This window comes from Amblyraja radiata, chromosome 7 (assembly GCF_010909765.2).
Source record: "Amblyraja radiata isolate CabotCenter1 chromosome 7, sAmbRad1.1.pri, whole genome shotgun sequence".
NCBI lineage: Eukaryota > Metazoa > Chordata > Chondrichthyes > Rajiformes > Rajidae > Amblyraja > Amblyraja radiata.
The window spans coordinates 59,854,907-59,871,120 of NC_045962.1; the positions used below are offsets into that span (position 1 = coordinate 59,854,907).

General features: G+C 40.0%; 1 protein-coding gene across 9 annotated transcripts in view; it reads right to left on the minus strand.

Annotated features, from left to right (window-relative positions):
- The window catches only part of nckap5 (NCK associated protein 5), a 486,547-nt gene that overhangs the window by 32,780 nt on the left and 437,553 nt on the right, over positions 1-16,214 (minus strand). For all 9 annotated transcript variants that reach the window (XM_033024638.1, XM_033024643.1, XM_033024642.1 and 6 more), the window contains 2 exons: positions 8,461-8,590; positions 7,400-7,572 (listed from right to left, as the gene is read on the minus strand). In XM_033024638.1, coding sequence (XP_032880529.1) covers positions 7,400-7,572; positions 8,461-8,590 — 303 coding nt within the window. The remainder of the gene's footprint in view (positions 1-7,399; positions 7,573-8,460; positions 8,591-16,214) is intronic.

The following is a 16,214-nucleotide window of genomic DNA, read 5'->3' on the forward strand; positions in this document are numbered from 1 at the left end:
CACTCGGAAGATTGGTTTGCCTACATCAATTGCAAGACCTGCTTTCCCTGGTCTACCTGTTATAAGTCTCTAACTATAATTCTTGAAGTTTTCATGACCATCCTATAGTCTTCCACCCTCCAATCTATGAATGCACATTAAGTCAGAAAATACTACTTTGGATCAGAATGTTTGACTCATGACTCCTTTGTGAAGTCCATAATCACTGATGACCAAATCAAAGTCTCCACTTTACCTTAACTAAATGCAATGCCAATGCTGTCCTCATTTAACTTAGCAACTTGTGAAAATCTTAATGATACGATTGAAAGTCCCATTCTTTCCAACTCATACACACATATATTGTAGACAATTTGTAGGACAAAAGCAATATTAATGAAATCTGAAATGGTAGTTGGCCTTTAAAACCAGAGTGGGGGAAGCTAGAGCACCAGAAGAAACCCACAGGGTTACAGGGAGAACATGCAAACTCCACACAGAAAGCACCCAAGCGCACGATTGGATCAGGGTATCTGGCGCTCTGAGACAGTGGCTCAATAAGGTGCACCACTCTGCCTTCCACTTGCTGCTGCTCTGATCATTCTGTAAATCAGGTGGGAGCCAAGAAGAAAAATATGCCTGATGTTGTTATTCAAGATGTTATTATTCACTACATACACAAACTGTTTATTTCCCATTGGTATCAGTCTCTTGCACAAACCTCCCATGTACTAAGGATGAATTCCTGATTCCCCCAATCTACCTCATTGCCACAATAGACAATACACATTGGTGCAGGAGTAGTCCATTCGGCCCTTCGAGCCAGCACCGCCATTCAATGTGATCATCCACCATTGCACATATTTTTGACCTGTAATTTCTCTGTAGCTGTAGTCTGCATTCTGTTTCTGTTTCTCTCTCTTGCATTATGTTAACGGACTTGGCGTGACAGATTTTATATCGTATCAAGGATTTAGTCCTGATAGTCACTTTAATTGATGACCGAGGATCAGAAGGTAATCTATAGGCACTCATGAGCTCTCCATGAGACATTTAATGCTGTCGAAAGATAAATCTTCCAAAATCAGTTTCTCGATTAATAGTTTCTTTATTGTAGTATACAAACAGTAAGATAATCATAAAGGCTTCTTCTTGTATAAGTAAATTTCAATCATACTCGTGGTCATGCTCGTGCATGGTCAAAAACAATGTCTCTTCCCCGATCTTCTTCAAACTAAACAAAACACCTTGGGAGTCTGCGCGAGAATCCCAGCCGCAAACACGCCTCAGACGACGTATAAATCCCACCCACATAATTACAGACAGAATTTTTTTTTAATATAACTGGTTATAGTTAAAACATACTGAGTTAAGCTAAATGGTTACTACAGTACTCATGTATGATGTGATTTGGTTGGATAGCATGCAAACCTTTTTACTGTATCTCAATGCACGTGACAATAAGAAACCAATACCAATACATAATAATTTTGTAGTGTAAAAATCTTTCTCTGACTGCTATTGTGCCTTTAGGGCATGCTCAGCTAATTTATCAATTTATGTTTATAGTATGCTACATTGGGGAATGTGCACAGAAATTCAATTTGTTCTGAAATGAGCCAGTTGGTGGGAAACTGGTATCATGTGCTGAACTGACCTACCGGGATCTAGGAGTGAGATGGAAATGATTAGAAGGACCTCGAAACATGCTGACTGACAACAGTACACCCAGAAGGAACATTTGTTTCCCTTGGGTTCATCTAATAAAAAAATATATTGGCTACTGGTCATGTTATTGAATGGTTTTCAACAACTATTTAAAATTGCTAGTTACAGCACATGCACAACATTTCAATACTACTAGACGGAGCATATGTTGAGCAGCTTCACCCCTTCAGTACTTGAAAAGTTATTTTGATATTCAACATCTCGTTGTAGATGGCAACTTGCATGATTAAGGAGTTTAATGTCTGCATTTCTTGGACTAACTTAAAAAAACTGTCTGCATCAAAACAGCACCTAGCATATTTCTGACATGGTTGGGACATGGAAGTGAAGGCACTAAGTTTCGAGAGGTGGCACTGAATTCACGCTGAAGAAATGTGAAGCCATGACTTGTATTTCTCTGTACCACCACACTTCCATTACCTCTTGATACATGTAATCAGAAAGAAGAATCTGTTAACCTATTTTTGTTTGCTTCAGATTTGTACTATTGTACTATTAAACATCTACACATTAGATGCAATTTTATTAGCAAATATTATTGATTTTATATATTTTTTAAACACTGACATCTATATATTACTAAAAGTCTGTTCTTGACCGGTTTTGGCCTTCTGTGCTGCAATTTCCGAGAGAACACCGCCACCTACGGCCGTCATTTTTGGCCACCTCGCTCAGAGCCCCCCTCCGCCGCATGTGTGCCGAGGATCTTTCCCGTCGATGAAAAATGACAGAGATATTAATGTTTTTACAAAATTCCCCATTCTCTCTGCTGCCCCTGCTGGAGGGAGGGGGAGGGACTATAAAACCAGGAAGTGGTGTGCTTCAATCAGTCTCTGCAAGTGGTGTGCCTCAATCAGTCTCTGCAAGTGGTGTGCCTCAATCAGAGCTCTAAATGACACCGAACAAATGTCTCCACAGCTGTGAGTACCCATAATGTGGTTTGAAAATGAAAATATGGTTAGTTTGAGGGGAAAAAAGCACTACCTGCAAATGATTGTTTGGAGGGTTTGGGTAAAAAGGCTCTCTCTCTCTCTCTCTCTCTCTCTCTCTCTCTCTCTCTCTCTCTCTCCCTCCCCTCCTCTCTCTCCCCACCTCTCTCTCTCCCTCTCCCTCTCTCTCTCTCCCCCCCTGTCTCTCTCCCTTTCTCTCTCTCTCTCTCCCCCCTGTCTTTCTCCCTTTCTCTCTCTCTCCCCTCATCTCTCTCCCCACCTCGCTCCCCATCCCCCCCTCTTCCCTCCCCCCTCTCCTCCCCCCCTCCTCTCCCCCCCTCTCCTCCCCTCCTCTCATCCCCTCTCCTCTCCTCCACTCTCCTCTCCCCCTCTCCCCCACTCTCCTCTCCTCCCCTCTCCTCTCCCCCCTCTCCTCTCCCCCCCCTCTCCTCTCCCCCCCTCTCCTCTCTCCCCTCTCCTCTCCCCCTCTTTCTCTCCTCTTTTCTCCCTCCTCCCCTCCATCCCCTCCCCCACCGTCTCTCCCCTAAACCCCCCTCCCCTCCACACACCCCTACCCCCTCCCCTCCCCTCCACACACCCCTACCCCCTTCCCTCCACCCTCCCTCCCCCTCCCTGCTCCCCCCCTCTCTCCCCCCTCTCTCCTCCCCCTCTCTCCTCCCCCCTTCCCCTCCCCTCTCCCCCTCTCTCCTCCCCCCTCCCCCTCTCTCACCCTCTCTCCTCCCCTCCTCCCCCCTCCTCCCCCCCTCCCCCTCTCTCCCCCCTCCTCCCCCCCCTCCCCTAAACCCCCACCCCTCCACACCCCCTACCCTCTTCCATCCACCCTCCCTCCCCCTCCCTGCTCCCCACCTCTCCCCCTCACCCCCCTCTCAGCATGCCCTCTCTCTCCCCCTCACTCTCACCCTCTCTCTCCTCCCCCACCTTTCCCCCTCACCCACCCTCCCTCTTCTCCTCCTCTCCACCCCCCTATCCCTCTTGCCCCTCTCTCTGTGTCTCTGCCCCTTCTCTCTCTCTCTGCCCTCACTCTCTAACCCCCTCCCCCCCCTCCCTCTCTAGTTGTGACCGCAGGTTGGGGGCTATGCGTCAGTAGATAGGGTGGTTATGGGGTAAAAGGAGCAAATTAATAATGTTAATATAATATCAAGGGGGGTAATTAGCGTGAGTGTGGGGGGGGGGGATAATTAGTGTGTGTGACGCTGCATGCCGCCTCCCCCCCCCACAACCGCACGTTGGGGGAACAGACCCAACGGGTCTGCACTTGGTCTAGTAATTATATACAACTTGCAAGTTAAATGTTTGTATTGTAATTACCTAACCATTATTAGACCTTTGATTTTTTTTAAAAACTTGATGTTCTAAAACTTGCAAGTTCTATTTAACTACCATATAGATCTTTCTGTAGTGAACAAGTTATTACTGAGTTACATTTGTTGTGATGGACAAGGTAAAAAGGCATCAGAGCCAATATACATTCACGTTCAATATTCCCATTTGTCATTTTGGAAGTTAAATGTTGATAGGCAAAGCTATTGCATTTGCAGAATCAATGTATTACAGACAGTATTCATATTATTAATTCCCTTTTTATAGTGCTACTTCTTAACTATATCAGGAAATCTATTAGTAAATAATCCATGGGGTGAAGTTATATTAAATGCAGAGGCTTCTTTACAATAAAGGGAAATGACTCCTATAAATAGGTCTGCAATAAAAATAATCAATACATCATTTATTTTCCAACAACATTGGCATTCTGTTGGGAAAGTCATTACACAATTTCTGCAGGATACTTATAAAACTGATACTTTTCAGGAAGATGTGTAATGCAATCAGGTGGTAAAATTACCCAATAAACTCTATTATACTTGTAAAGAACAATTCATTTTAATTGTCCCTTAACTCAACCTAAATCTGGGCAAGAGAGAGAAAGAAAAAAGAATTTTCATTGAAGGCTAGTGGCATTTTGGATAAATAAGTCCGACACTATTGTCAGAAGGTTCTGGAAGACAAGTTATCCATTAGCTGCCGCTCTGCTTTTTTCTTCTTATCAATAATTGCACTCATTTCTTCCGCTGACTATTGAAAAATTTGCATCAACAATGAAATAAATGTTGAATTTAAAGATAACCAGCGATTTGGGCAAGGAATCCCAATGTTAATTACCAACAAAATCACTTGATTTTTTCTCCTTATTGCTTACTTAAATTAGCTGAACATTGTGTAGTTTGTAAGTAGTTTGTATGAATTTAGTTTGTTTAAAAAAAATCAACCATGCTTATTATTCTTGGAAATACAGCCTACACACTTGGTTGTAGTTCTATAATGCCTCTTTTATCAAAAAACAATACATTTACTTAATGTCACCACGTGCGATTATTTATTACACTTCATTAATACCATAATAGGCTACAATATATCCATGTTCAAGTATGGTAAACATGAACTATAACTTTGACAAAAAAGTAACCATTTGATTGCTGAAATTAATTAACAATGCTTTCTTGGTCTTCACTATTCAAAATCTATCGAAGCTCTCATTGTCAATAGTAAACTAAACGGTGCCTGTGCTTGCTGCTCTGCACTGTCCACTATTTACAGACTGCCTTGATGTTAAAATTCTCATCCTTCGTTTTCAAGTGCTTTCACAGACTTGTTCTTCCCTATTGTTACAAACTCCTTCAGGTTCAAGAAATCACATTGCCAAACATAGCCTAATTTAATTGCTCTACCATTGTCTTCCATTTGTTCAGCTGCCAGAGAACTTGAATTCGCTCTTTAAATATCTTTGCCTTTCTTTTTCTATTTTCTTCTTTAAAAATGTATTTTAAAATCTGTCTTTCCAAACACGATTTTGGTTACCTGCCTTAAAATTTTGAGACAATGTCAAATATAGCTGAAAAACTACTGTTGAACAGCTTGGGACGTGCCACATGCTAGAGACAAATAAGTTGCCCTGGTTGGTTTTGGGTTGAGGAACTCCCCCTTTATAGATTTTGAAATGAAATAGAATTTGATAGAGAAAGCCCAGATAAATTATTTTCATTCATGAGAAAATTTAGAACTGCTTGACCATTCATGGGTTAAGTCAGTAATTATGCTGTTAAAATTGCAAATTACCTACTTGAGGAATTAAGACATTGAATCATATAATGCAGTTTTTTTGTTAGCATTATGTGTTTTAAGTTTACTCTTCCATGAAGTGCAATACAATTAATAACCATATCCTGGTTTATGCATGTCATTCTGCAATTTCAACCTGATACTTCTAAAACCCATTCACCCTTGGTCAGTGACAGGATATCCATGTCGAAATAATATAATTGCCGATATAACATCCTTTTTGGAGCATTGCAGGGAAATCAGACGGCGTTGTCATTTGAGCAACCATTGTTGGGCTTTGCTGGATCCAATACATTAGGTCCCATATTTAGCTTCGTCACACTCTCCCCTACCCACTATTGCACTGATTTCCTATACCCACTGGAGTCATCTTCAACTCCATAAGATTCAACCTTGAGCCATACCCAGTCCTTGCAATCATTAAAGCTCACAATTCCCCAACCTTTCAGCCTAGGTTACTGAATTATTCTGAAAGTACAGTGCACCAATAGAAAAGGCCCTTTGGCTCACAGAGTCTGTGCTGACTATGATGCAAAATTAAACTAATCCCATCTGCCTGCACACAATCCATATTTCTCTATTCTTGTTTGTTCATGTGCCTATCTACATTTCTCTTTCATATCACTATTGTATCTGCTTCCACAACTCATTTTGGCAGCAGATTCCAAGCACTTACTACTCTGTGTAAAGTACTCTTGCCTCACACATCTTCTTGATGTCACCTTCAAGCTATGGCCTCTCATTGGATTTCACTTGCTACCAGGACCAAGTGGGACCCGTTGGGTCCCTGTCACATGGGAGGCCTGGTCCCCCAATGCAACCAGTTCCCCCAACGCAATATTCCACCACTCACCCGTTCCCCCAAAGCAACCCGTTCACCCAACGAAACATTCCACCACCCACCCATAGCTCCCAACTGCACAGGGGTGGCTCATTTCCCCTTATCCCCCAGCAACACCCCCCCCCCCCCCTCTTCAGCCTCCCTCTCTTTTTAAACTTTTTTTTAAAGTGCAATTGCATTTGCTGCCAGGACTTTGAAAAATAATCCAATTCCACTTCCCCTGCCTCCCCCAGCAGTCCCTCCTCATTTTAAACTTTAAAAACTTGCTGCCAGGACTCAGTGTTCTCTGATTACAATATTGTTGCGGGCAGGGCCAGCAAAGATTTGGAATTTTGACACTGAGAAGTTAATTGAAAAGTAGCACTATTGTGTACCATTTTGGCGTAATTCAGGTCATGAATCGCACGCACACACATACAGACGAGATGAGAGTTTTAGTAATATATAGAGGCAACCAATGAAAAAAGATTAAACAAAAATGATGATCAATAAAATAACAAATACGTCACAGTAATGGTGCTAATCATTAAGTAATGGAATGCTCCAAATGTATGACAATAAGGATATCATAGAATGTCCTTCATCTCCAACTTATCAAATTCATATATTTTTCTAGTTAATTAATTTGAAGACCAAGCAATTGAATTGTAGGATGCATTGGTCCTGTTATTTATTGATAAACAATGTCAAAACTGGAAGGAAACCCACAAACAGAGTTAACATGGAGGTTTTTTCAGACAGACTGACAAATAAACAAAACCAATTAATTAAAATACATACTTACACTTGAAATGTCATCACCTTTTTCATCCTTACTTAAGTCACTATGTAACTGCTTCACACTGATGTGTGGCATTTCCTTTCCGTAATGCATATATAGATTTGGCTGGTAGAAAGTGAAAACACTTGACTGGTTTCCAAAGCATGAACGTTTGTCAATATGTTGCTGTTGACTTCCTGAAAAACAGTAAATGAAGATTAAACGTGCAACCCAAATATGGAGCTTAACATTATGCTATTTCTGCAAGTTAAGGATCAATATTTAAATGATGATGAAATCGAGATTGTTCTGTTTGGCTGAGCACCATTGTAAAACCAATATGGATCAGGTATTCACCGGGATTCTGAAGCCTTTCTTGTAACCACCAACACAATGGCAATTAATACATTTTATTTTTTCCATCATAATAAGTGCTATTTTTGTTCATTTTTATTCTCTTAAATGTTCATGATAATGCAGTCTCTTTGTTAGTCTTGTTCCACAAATCCATGGGACTGACAGAAAATTCACCGTGCTGTGATCTATCTGAAAATCTCTACAAAGAAATTTCAGCTCTGTTTTTTATGTAAATGAAAATATACAAATGTAATCTTTGTTGCAGGAACCCGGATATATATATAATATGTATATATATAATAATATATAAAAGTATACCCTATACATAAACAGAATATAAAAGTGAGGGGTGTAATGTCCATTATTTATTGTAACTTGTACAGTTGCTTCTCATATCATTAAAGTAGATCTAACAAAAGAAATAATTAACTGGCAGTAAGTAGTCAATCTATACACCTGAAGAGCACAAGATAATGTTCCTGTTTGGTCATAGAACATTGATATATTTTCTAATTTATTTTAAATCACAGTGTGGCAATGAATAACTTGTTTCATATGGTTTTGTGAATGCTTGCACTATCACTTTGATGAAAAAGAGGAAAAATACATTGTGAAACATCGGCCCTAAACTGTGTTAAGACAGATGAAGAACTTCCATACCTCAAGAACATTTTTCCCCAAGACCTGTGAAAAGCTTGTCAAGGTTAAAGATATTTCATTTAGTTTACCATTTTTGTTGTGCTTCACTTTATGGAATAGTTCTTCAGCACCAGTGCCATTCTCAGTTGATGCAAGATCTGCTTCTGTTTCATTGTCACTGCTACTGGCAGAATATGAGCATAGATGCATTGTTTGCTCCTGTAAAAACAATTGAACAGCGACTAGAACATGTCTATTCATTTCTTTCTGAGACCTTCATTGTATTTGGCTGCAAGGATTTCATTATACATTTGAAGAAAAATAAAAAACTTTCAAAACCTGTACACTTCCTCTTAGGAAACTCATTGAGAGGAGTACACAGGATTGATGTGCTTAGCTGGAAGCATTCACTGTATTCCATGACTGTTTTGACAATGCAATGAATTATTTTGGTGTCAAGTAATTCTGTGTCAAGGACATTTAGAAGCATAATTTAAATAACAAGCCAAAAACTGTTGTTTGTTATAACAAAATGCAATACTTCAATAATAATTGAATAATAGTTCCCCGGGCACTTTCCGTTGCAACCGCAAGAAATGCAACACCTGTCCCTTCACCTCCCCCCTCGACTTTATTCAAGGACCCAAGCAGTCGTTCCAGGTGCGACAAAGGTTCACCTGTATCTCCTCCAACCTCATCTACTGCATCCGCTGCTCTAGATGTCAGCAGATTTACATCGGGGAGACTATGCGGAGATTGGGCGATCGTTTCGCCGAACACCTCCGCTCAGTCCGCAATAACCTACCTGAACTCCCGGTGGCTCAGCATTTCAACTCCCCCTCACATTCCCAATCCGACCTCTCTGTCCTGGGTCTCCTCCATTGCCAGAGTGAGCAACACCGGAAATTGGAGGAACAGCACCTCATATTCCGCCTGGGTTGCTTACATCCGGATGGCATGAACGTTGAATTCTCCCAGTTTTGCTAGCCCTTGCTGTCTCCTCCCCTTCCTTAACCCTCGAGCTGTCTCCTCCCATCCCCCCCGCCCTCGGGCTCCTCCTCCTCCCTTTTTCCTTCCTTCTTCCCCCCATCCCCCATCAGTCTGAAGAAGGGTTTCGGCCCGAAACGTCGCCCATTTCCTTCGCTCCATAGATGCTGCTGCACCCTGCTGAGTTTCTCCAGCATTTTTGTGTAACTTCAATAATAATATTGTTTATTCTGATAGACAATTCTTAAAGGTTTTCACTGCACTTCGGTGAACAAGCCAATAATAAGCCAATTCCAAATTTAGTGGAGTTTTCCATAAATTATTGCCATTACATCAACATCCAAAATTAGATTATGATTAGAACATATGTAGAATTGATTTTTATTAGAACATTAAACTGACTGATAAAATATATTAAAAATGTTACTGCAATTGGCTTCCTTCATGCTGTCCTCATCCTCATGTCTCACTCGACCTTTGTACAACATAAAACGCCTGCTAGACAGATGTCCAATCTATCCATCTACTTAATCATTTCCTGAGATACCAAGTGAGGAAATAAAGCAGCTCACTTAACAGAACTTTAATGAACAGGTTTAGGCAAGTGTAAGGCAAATTATGGATTCATGTCCACAATTAACGCCTTCCCCCAAGACAATTTTGAATCCATTTGGCTAGCTCACCTTGGATTCCACGTGATCAAACCTCCTATTCTAGCCTATCATGTGGGATGTTATCAAAGGCCTTGCTAAAGGCCATAGAGACAATACCCACTTGCCTGTCATTATCAATACTGTTGGTGACCTCTTCAAAAAAAGCTACCAAATTTGTGAAACATGATTTCCCCAAGACAAGGCCTAACTGGCTATCTCTAATTAGTTAATTGTTAATATTAATGAACAATTTTACACATCTTCTGTGACTCCACCCATAAACAGATACGCAGATTTTTAAGGGGACCTATTCTCTGAATATGCCTGAATTATCTCGGGATTCTCCTTTACCCTGCCAGATTTATCCTATGCCCTCTATGATTTCCCTCCTAATATCTTTCTTTAGTACACTTCTACTCTTCTTATACTTAATGAGGAATTATTTTGTTTCAGCTAACGCTTGAGGCATGTGCAGATGATGCAGCTTCATGTTAATGTAAAATCATGATAGCGACCATTTTCTACAAACGTATTGCCCCCCACCCCCACCCCCTCCCTTCACCATACGACAGGGGGTCACCTGCAATGTGTTCAATGGGACATTTTAGGACGAGCATTTGGAAGTTGGATATCTGGCAGTTGGCAAGTAGTTCGGTATCATAGTAATAAATGATCCATAAGGATTCACAAAGGGAGCTTTTGAAGATCAGCCAGAGTTTGCAGCACAGGATCAGATTACTTTGATTGGGATGGGAGAATGGTGTAAGTGAGATATTACATGGGCTGTGGGCGGGTGAGAGGAGAACACTGTCAGGAATCCCAGAAACACAATGACGGAGCCTGTGAAGGGCTTGCTGCAGGAATAATGCCTTCTAAATCCCACAGGAGACGCTGCAATTATTCAGCTCCTCTCTCACCATATTGCCTAACTTATCTGTCAAGCCACAGGGCACGTTCTAATGTGTTGGAAATAAATATATTATTGAAATGAAGGCTTACAACCTAGTTCAAATATTTTATTGAATAATTGGCTCCTCACCTTCAAAGTGGATTTTTGTTCTTAACTGGGAAGTTGGATTTGTCATACCTTGTTCTAGAATCATAGGAAAATACAGCACAGGAATGACTCTTTTGACCCACCTGTGGCACTAACATTTCTTAAATAATTGTTATTTCCTGATTCCCCAGTATAAGGGTAAGGGGAACTACAGTAAGTCTGTACTCTGCTGCTGGACTGCACCAAGTGTCCAAAAACAGAATACAGCTGGAAATCACCAACACAGCTACGGAAACAAGTTTCAGATTTTGCTAGAAACTAAGAACTAGAGATGCTGGTTTGCAAAAGAAGACACAGAGTGCTGGAGCACAGTGGGTCTTTTCATCTCTGGCCTTTGTCCAACCATCAACTTATCAAATAACCCTCCTCACCTGTGTTGGCCTATTACCTGCCAGGCTTTGTCCTGCCCCTCCTATCTTCCAGCATTCTTCCCTCTTCTCCCCCAATAAGCCTGAAGAAGGGTCCAAACCTCGACCCAAAATATCACCTATCCATGTTCTCCTGAGATGCTGCCTGACCTGCTGACCTACTCCAGCACACTGTTCAAAAGGGAACTGCAGATGCTGGAATATCGAAGGTACACAAAATTGCTGGGGAAACTCAGCGGGTGCAGCAGCATCTATGGAGCGAAGGAAATAGGCGACGTTTCGGGCCGAAACCCTTCTTCAGACTCAAGAAGGGTTTCGGCCTGAAACGTCGCCTATTTCCTTCGCTCAATAGATGCTGCTGCACCCGCTGAGTTTCCCCAGCAATTTTGTGTACCTACTCCAGCACACTGTCTTCTTTCAGAATTCTCTGTCGCTTGGCGGGTCTCGTATGTCCTGAACTGACAGCATTTAACAGCAAGTTGCAGCTAAATGAGTTAGAGTATATAAAAAGTCACATTTAACCTCAGGCAAAAATTTCAGTGTACCTTATATCAGTCCATAGATTCATAGCTGAACTCAATAGGTGATACATTTCACTGCACTTTATGTGCACGTGACGAATAAATCTGACTTGACTTGAGATGTGCAGTGAGCAAGTAACTGTTAGATTGATACTAATCCAAATAAAAAATAACTCCAAAGTTAAGGAGATGTCTCATCATCTTACATGGGATAGGTTGTTAAGTATATAACGTTTGACTGTTTCAAATGATGTTCATCCCATCAGAAAATATTTAATCTATATAAAGGAGAAAGAATCAGATAAGTACGCTAACCATACAAACCTAATGACTAGATAACCAGATGAGAAAAATCAGGCTGACAAATAATTTATTCGCTAAAGTGGAGGACGAAGCGCAGAAGAAGGGTGCGATCCCATTAAAGTGAAACACATGTGAAATAATCTTTTAGATATTTTAGGAGTGTTCTGAAATCTAGCTTATTTAAAAAAATAATTTATAAATTCTCTGCTGGAAACTAATTTTAGGTGTTAACTTCTCGGTGATCAGTACAACAGTCAGCAAATGTTAGTACACCCTCATTTGCCCTCAGGCTTTCATGGTTACTCTACATCTACCATGGAATAATTAACTAATCATGGCCTACTCTCACTGCTGGAACTGCTGATGAAATAACTGAATACTAAATTTTTAATTTATTGTTGTACAGAAAGGCTGCACAGTCTGTATCATATTTCAAGCCTTTAGTCTCTGTTCGGTTAAAAGCTGAAAAGCAGAAAACTGCCGAGGCTGGGCCAAAATAACAGAAAATGCTGAAAAATTTCAGAAGCAGCATATGCAGAGGGAGTAATTGAGTCACTTTTTCAGGTTAGTGAACCTTCTGTTAAACTTTCATCAACAGATTAGATAAATAATGTCTGCCAAAATATCTTACATTTCTTTGCTCACGGGAAGAGGTTCCCCAAAGACAGCCTGGAACTGTATTCCAAATTTATGAGAAATAATCAGAAAAAAAGGAAAGTTTGAGTGAATTAAAACTGATAGAAATATTTCTTGCATTTAGTTTTGTTTCATTAGGTTAACAACTGTATTCAAAGCGCAGATGATATCTGCACAATATTTGGACCTCAAACTATGCCAATGAAAATTGATTATAATGCCTGCACGCTAGATGTATGCACATTGACCACCATATTTTCTCCATCACAATAGTAACTTTGAAAATATTACATTAATGGTGAAGCATTTTTGGATATTTGGAGATTGAGTGAAGTGGGTCTTGGGTAAATGCTTATTTTTCTTCTCTCTTCTTCTTTGCCTGGAGCTGCTCCTGGCATCAGATTAGTTTCTGAAATACAACTTTTTTAATAGATATGAATTATCAGCCATAAGATAGTTAGCCTTGTTAGTTTGGAATTCCGTGTATCAACTCGGACCCTGGAGTTTAATCCAGCATTGACTAAGATCATGACTGAATTGACCATAAGATCAATTCTATAATTCCATTTATCCATGCAACATTTCACTTCTTTGTTTATCAAGAACAGGTGTACAAACTTATGAGAGGAATAGATCGGGTAGACACACAGAATCTCTTGCCCAGAGTAAGGGAATCGAGAACCAGAGGACATAGGTTTAAGGTGACGGGAAAGATTTAATAGGAACTTGAGGAGTAACCTTTTCACACAAATGGTGGTGTGTATGGAACAAGCTGCCAGAGGAGGTAGTTGAGGCAGGTACTATCGCAATGTTGAAGAAACATTTGGACAGGTACTTGGACAGGACAGGTTTAGAGGGAAATGGGAGAAATGAAGGCAGGTGGGACTAGTATAGCTGGGACATGTTGACCGGTGTGGGCAAGTTGTGGCGAAGTGCCTGTTTCCACACTGTGTGACAATGACTTTATGACTCTAACCTATCTACCACTGCTTTAAAAAATATTTATAAACTTTGCTTCCACTATCTTTTGATAAAGGCATTCCTAAAACGCATACTCCACTGAGCAGTTAAAATTCACGTCATCTCTGTCGCACATCTCTTATTTTCCAATAGTCTTTTGTTTGCCCGAGAAGAGGAAACATCCAGTCTACATCCACTCCTGACATTATACATGCTTCAATATAGCCACTCTTAATTATAGTAATTCTAGAAGTCTAATGTCCAATCTTTCCCAATAGGACATTGTCTATTGTAGACCTGGTCTAATAAACCTCCTCTGAACTCCAATGAATTATCATCCTTCCTTAAATAAGGAGAAAAATATTGTAGATGTGATCTCACCAATGCCTTTTACAGCGGAAGCATAAACTCCTTACATTAGCATTCAATTTTCCCAGCAATTAGCTGTCCTAATGGCTGCTTGGTAGGCACACGATCCACAGCCATTCACTGACTCTACTCTGATGTACAATAGGAGCAGTTTGTACCCTCTACAGTTTACACTGCAGCACCTCACCAAGACACCAACTTTCAAACCCGTGGCCTCTACCAGCTAGAAGGGCAGCAACGCTTAGGAACATCAATGCCTGGAAGTTGTCCTCAAAGCCACATACTGCCCTGAATAGGAAATATATCATTGCTTTTTTACTGTTGCTGGATCAAAATCCTGGAGCTCTCTCCTTTACATCACCATGGGTATAGCCATACTGTATCTATCCAATAAGATAACTCACCACCACCTTCTCAAGGGCAATTAGGGATGGGCAATTAAATCCTGGTTCAACCTGTGAAGCCCCTATCCCTTGCATAAATGAAATAAATATACTAGGCCAACTAGATATATCTGCATCCCAGAACTCTGCAATTTCTCTGATGGGCTTATTTGTTCCTGGCAAAATTGGCAACTTCACATTATACTCCATATGCCAAATCTATGCCTGCTTATTTAACTGATCTATATTCCTTTGTAGCCTCATTCCATCATCTTCACATTTTACTTTCCAATCTATTTTTGGTTGGTCTTCAGCAAATTTACTCATGCCTTCAATACCTTAATCTAAGTCATTTATTTGAATTATAAAGCATTGAAGCACCTGCATTCATTATATTTTGCCAACCAGAAAAAAAGCTCCATTTAGGCCAATTTACTGCTTGTGCCATCACTTCTTCTATTCATGTCTTACTTCCTACATCATCAGTTCTTATTTTCTGCAATAACATTTGATGTGGCACTTCATTAAATGCCTACAGGAAATCTAAGTAGAGTAGATCCACTAGTTCCCCTTCATTCATAGCACGTTACTTCTTCGGTGAAATGAAATAAAACTAGTTCTTCGAAAAAAACCTTGTCACCATTACTACTAAATTCTGGAGACATGCCAGCATTCCTGGTTATCGCTTGAATATTGCAAAACTGCTTTCAAAACAAACCTTTTAATGTTTTTAGACACTTGAGATTTACAATCAGACCCATCAATACCTTTATCCATACACCTTCACTACTACTTACACATTGGAAAAAAGCATTTAAAAATGAAAGTAATCTAATCTCAGTGCTCAGATACCAAACTGCATGCAACTGCTTACATTCAATAGTTTTGATTACAAAATAACAGTCTGTAGCATGCTGTAAGCAAGTAATATGTAATGGGAATAGGACACTGCAACAAATAACAAGAATGAAGCAGTTAATTGTCAAATCAAACCCAATGTCATATTGCCTCATAAAACATTTCATGACAATTCAATTTTATTCTCAGTGAGTGACTGGTGTTTGTTATATGCACTCAGGCATAGACTCTGTATTGGCATTTACACTTGCAGGGCTTTTATTGCCCAACCCATGTAGATATTGCACAAACATTTTCAGTCAATCAATATTTATATTCAGAAAGTAATAATTTATAAATAACCAGTTTAACCTATTTAAGTCATTAATTGTTAAATTTAGAGCCAGGTCAGATATATTTTCATGTATAATTATCATGCCTATGTTATATGAATTTATGCAATATCTAAATATATTTACTTCTATTGTTAACATTTTCACTCTCTCTTTCTCTCACACATACACAGACTCACCCACACACATCTAATATCTAGTTACGTGCAACATTCACTTACTCTGCAATTTGATACAAGGGAGAAATAAAGGGAATGGAAATAACATCAAAAACTCAGAGGATGAAGCTAGAGCAGTTTATGGATATCGTTGCAACTTGTAAATGTATTTTGCCATGCAAAATACTTGATTGCTTTATTCTGCACAATATTTGTAAAGGTTCAGAAATACTTCCCTTTGTAACTTTTTATTTTCAC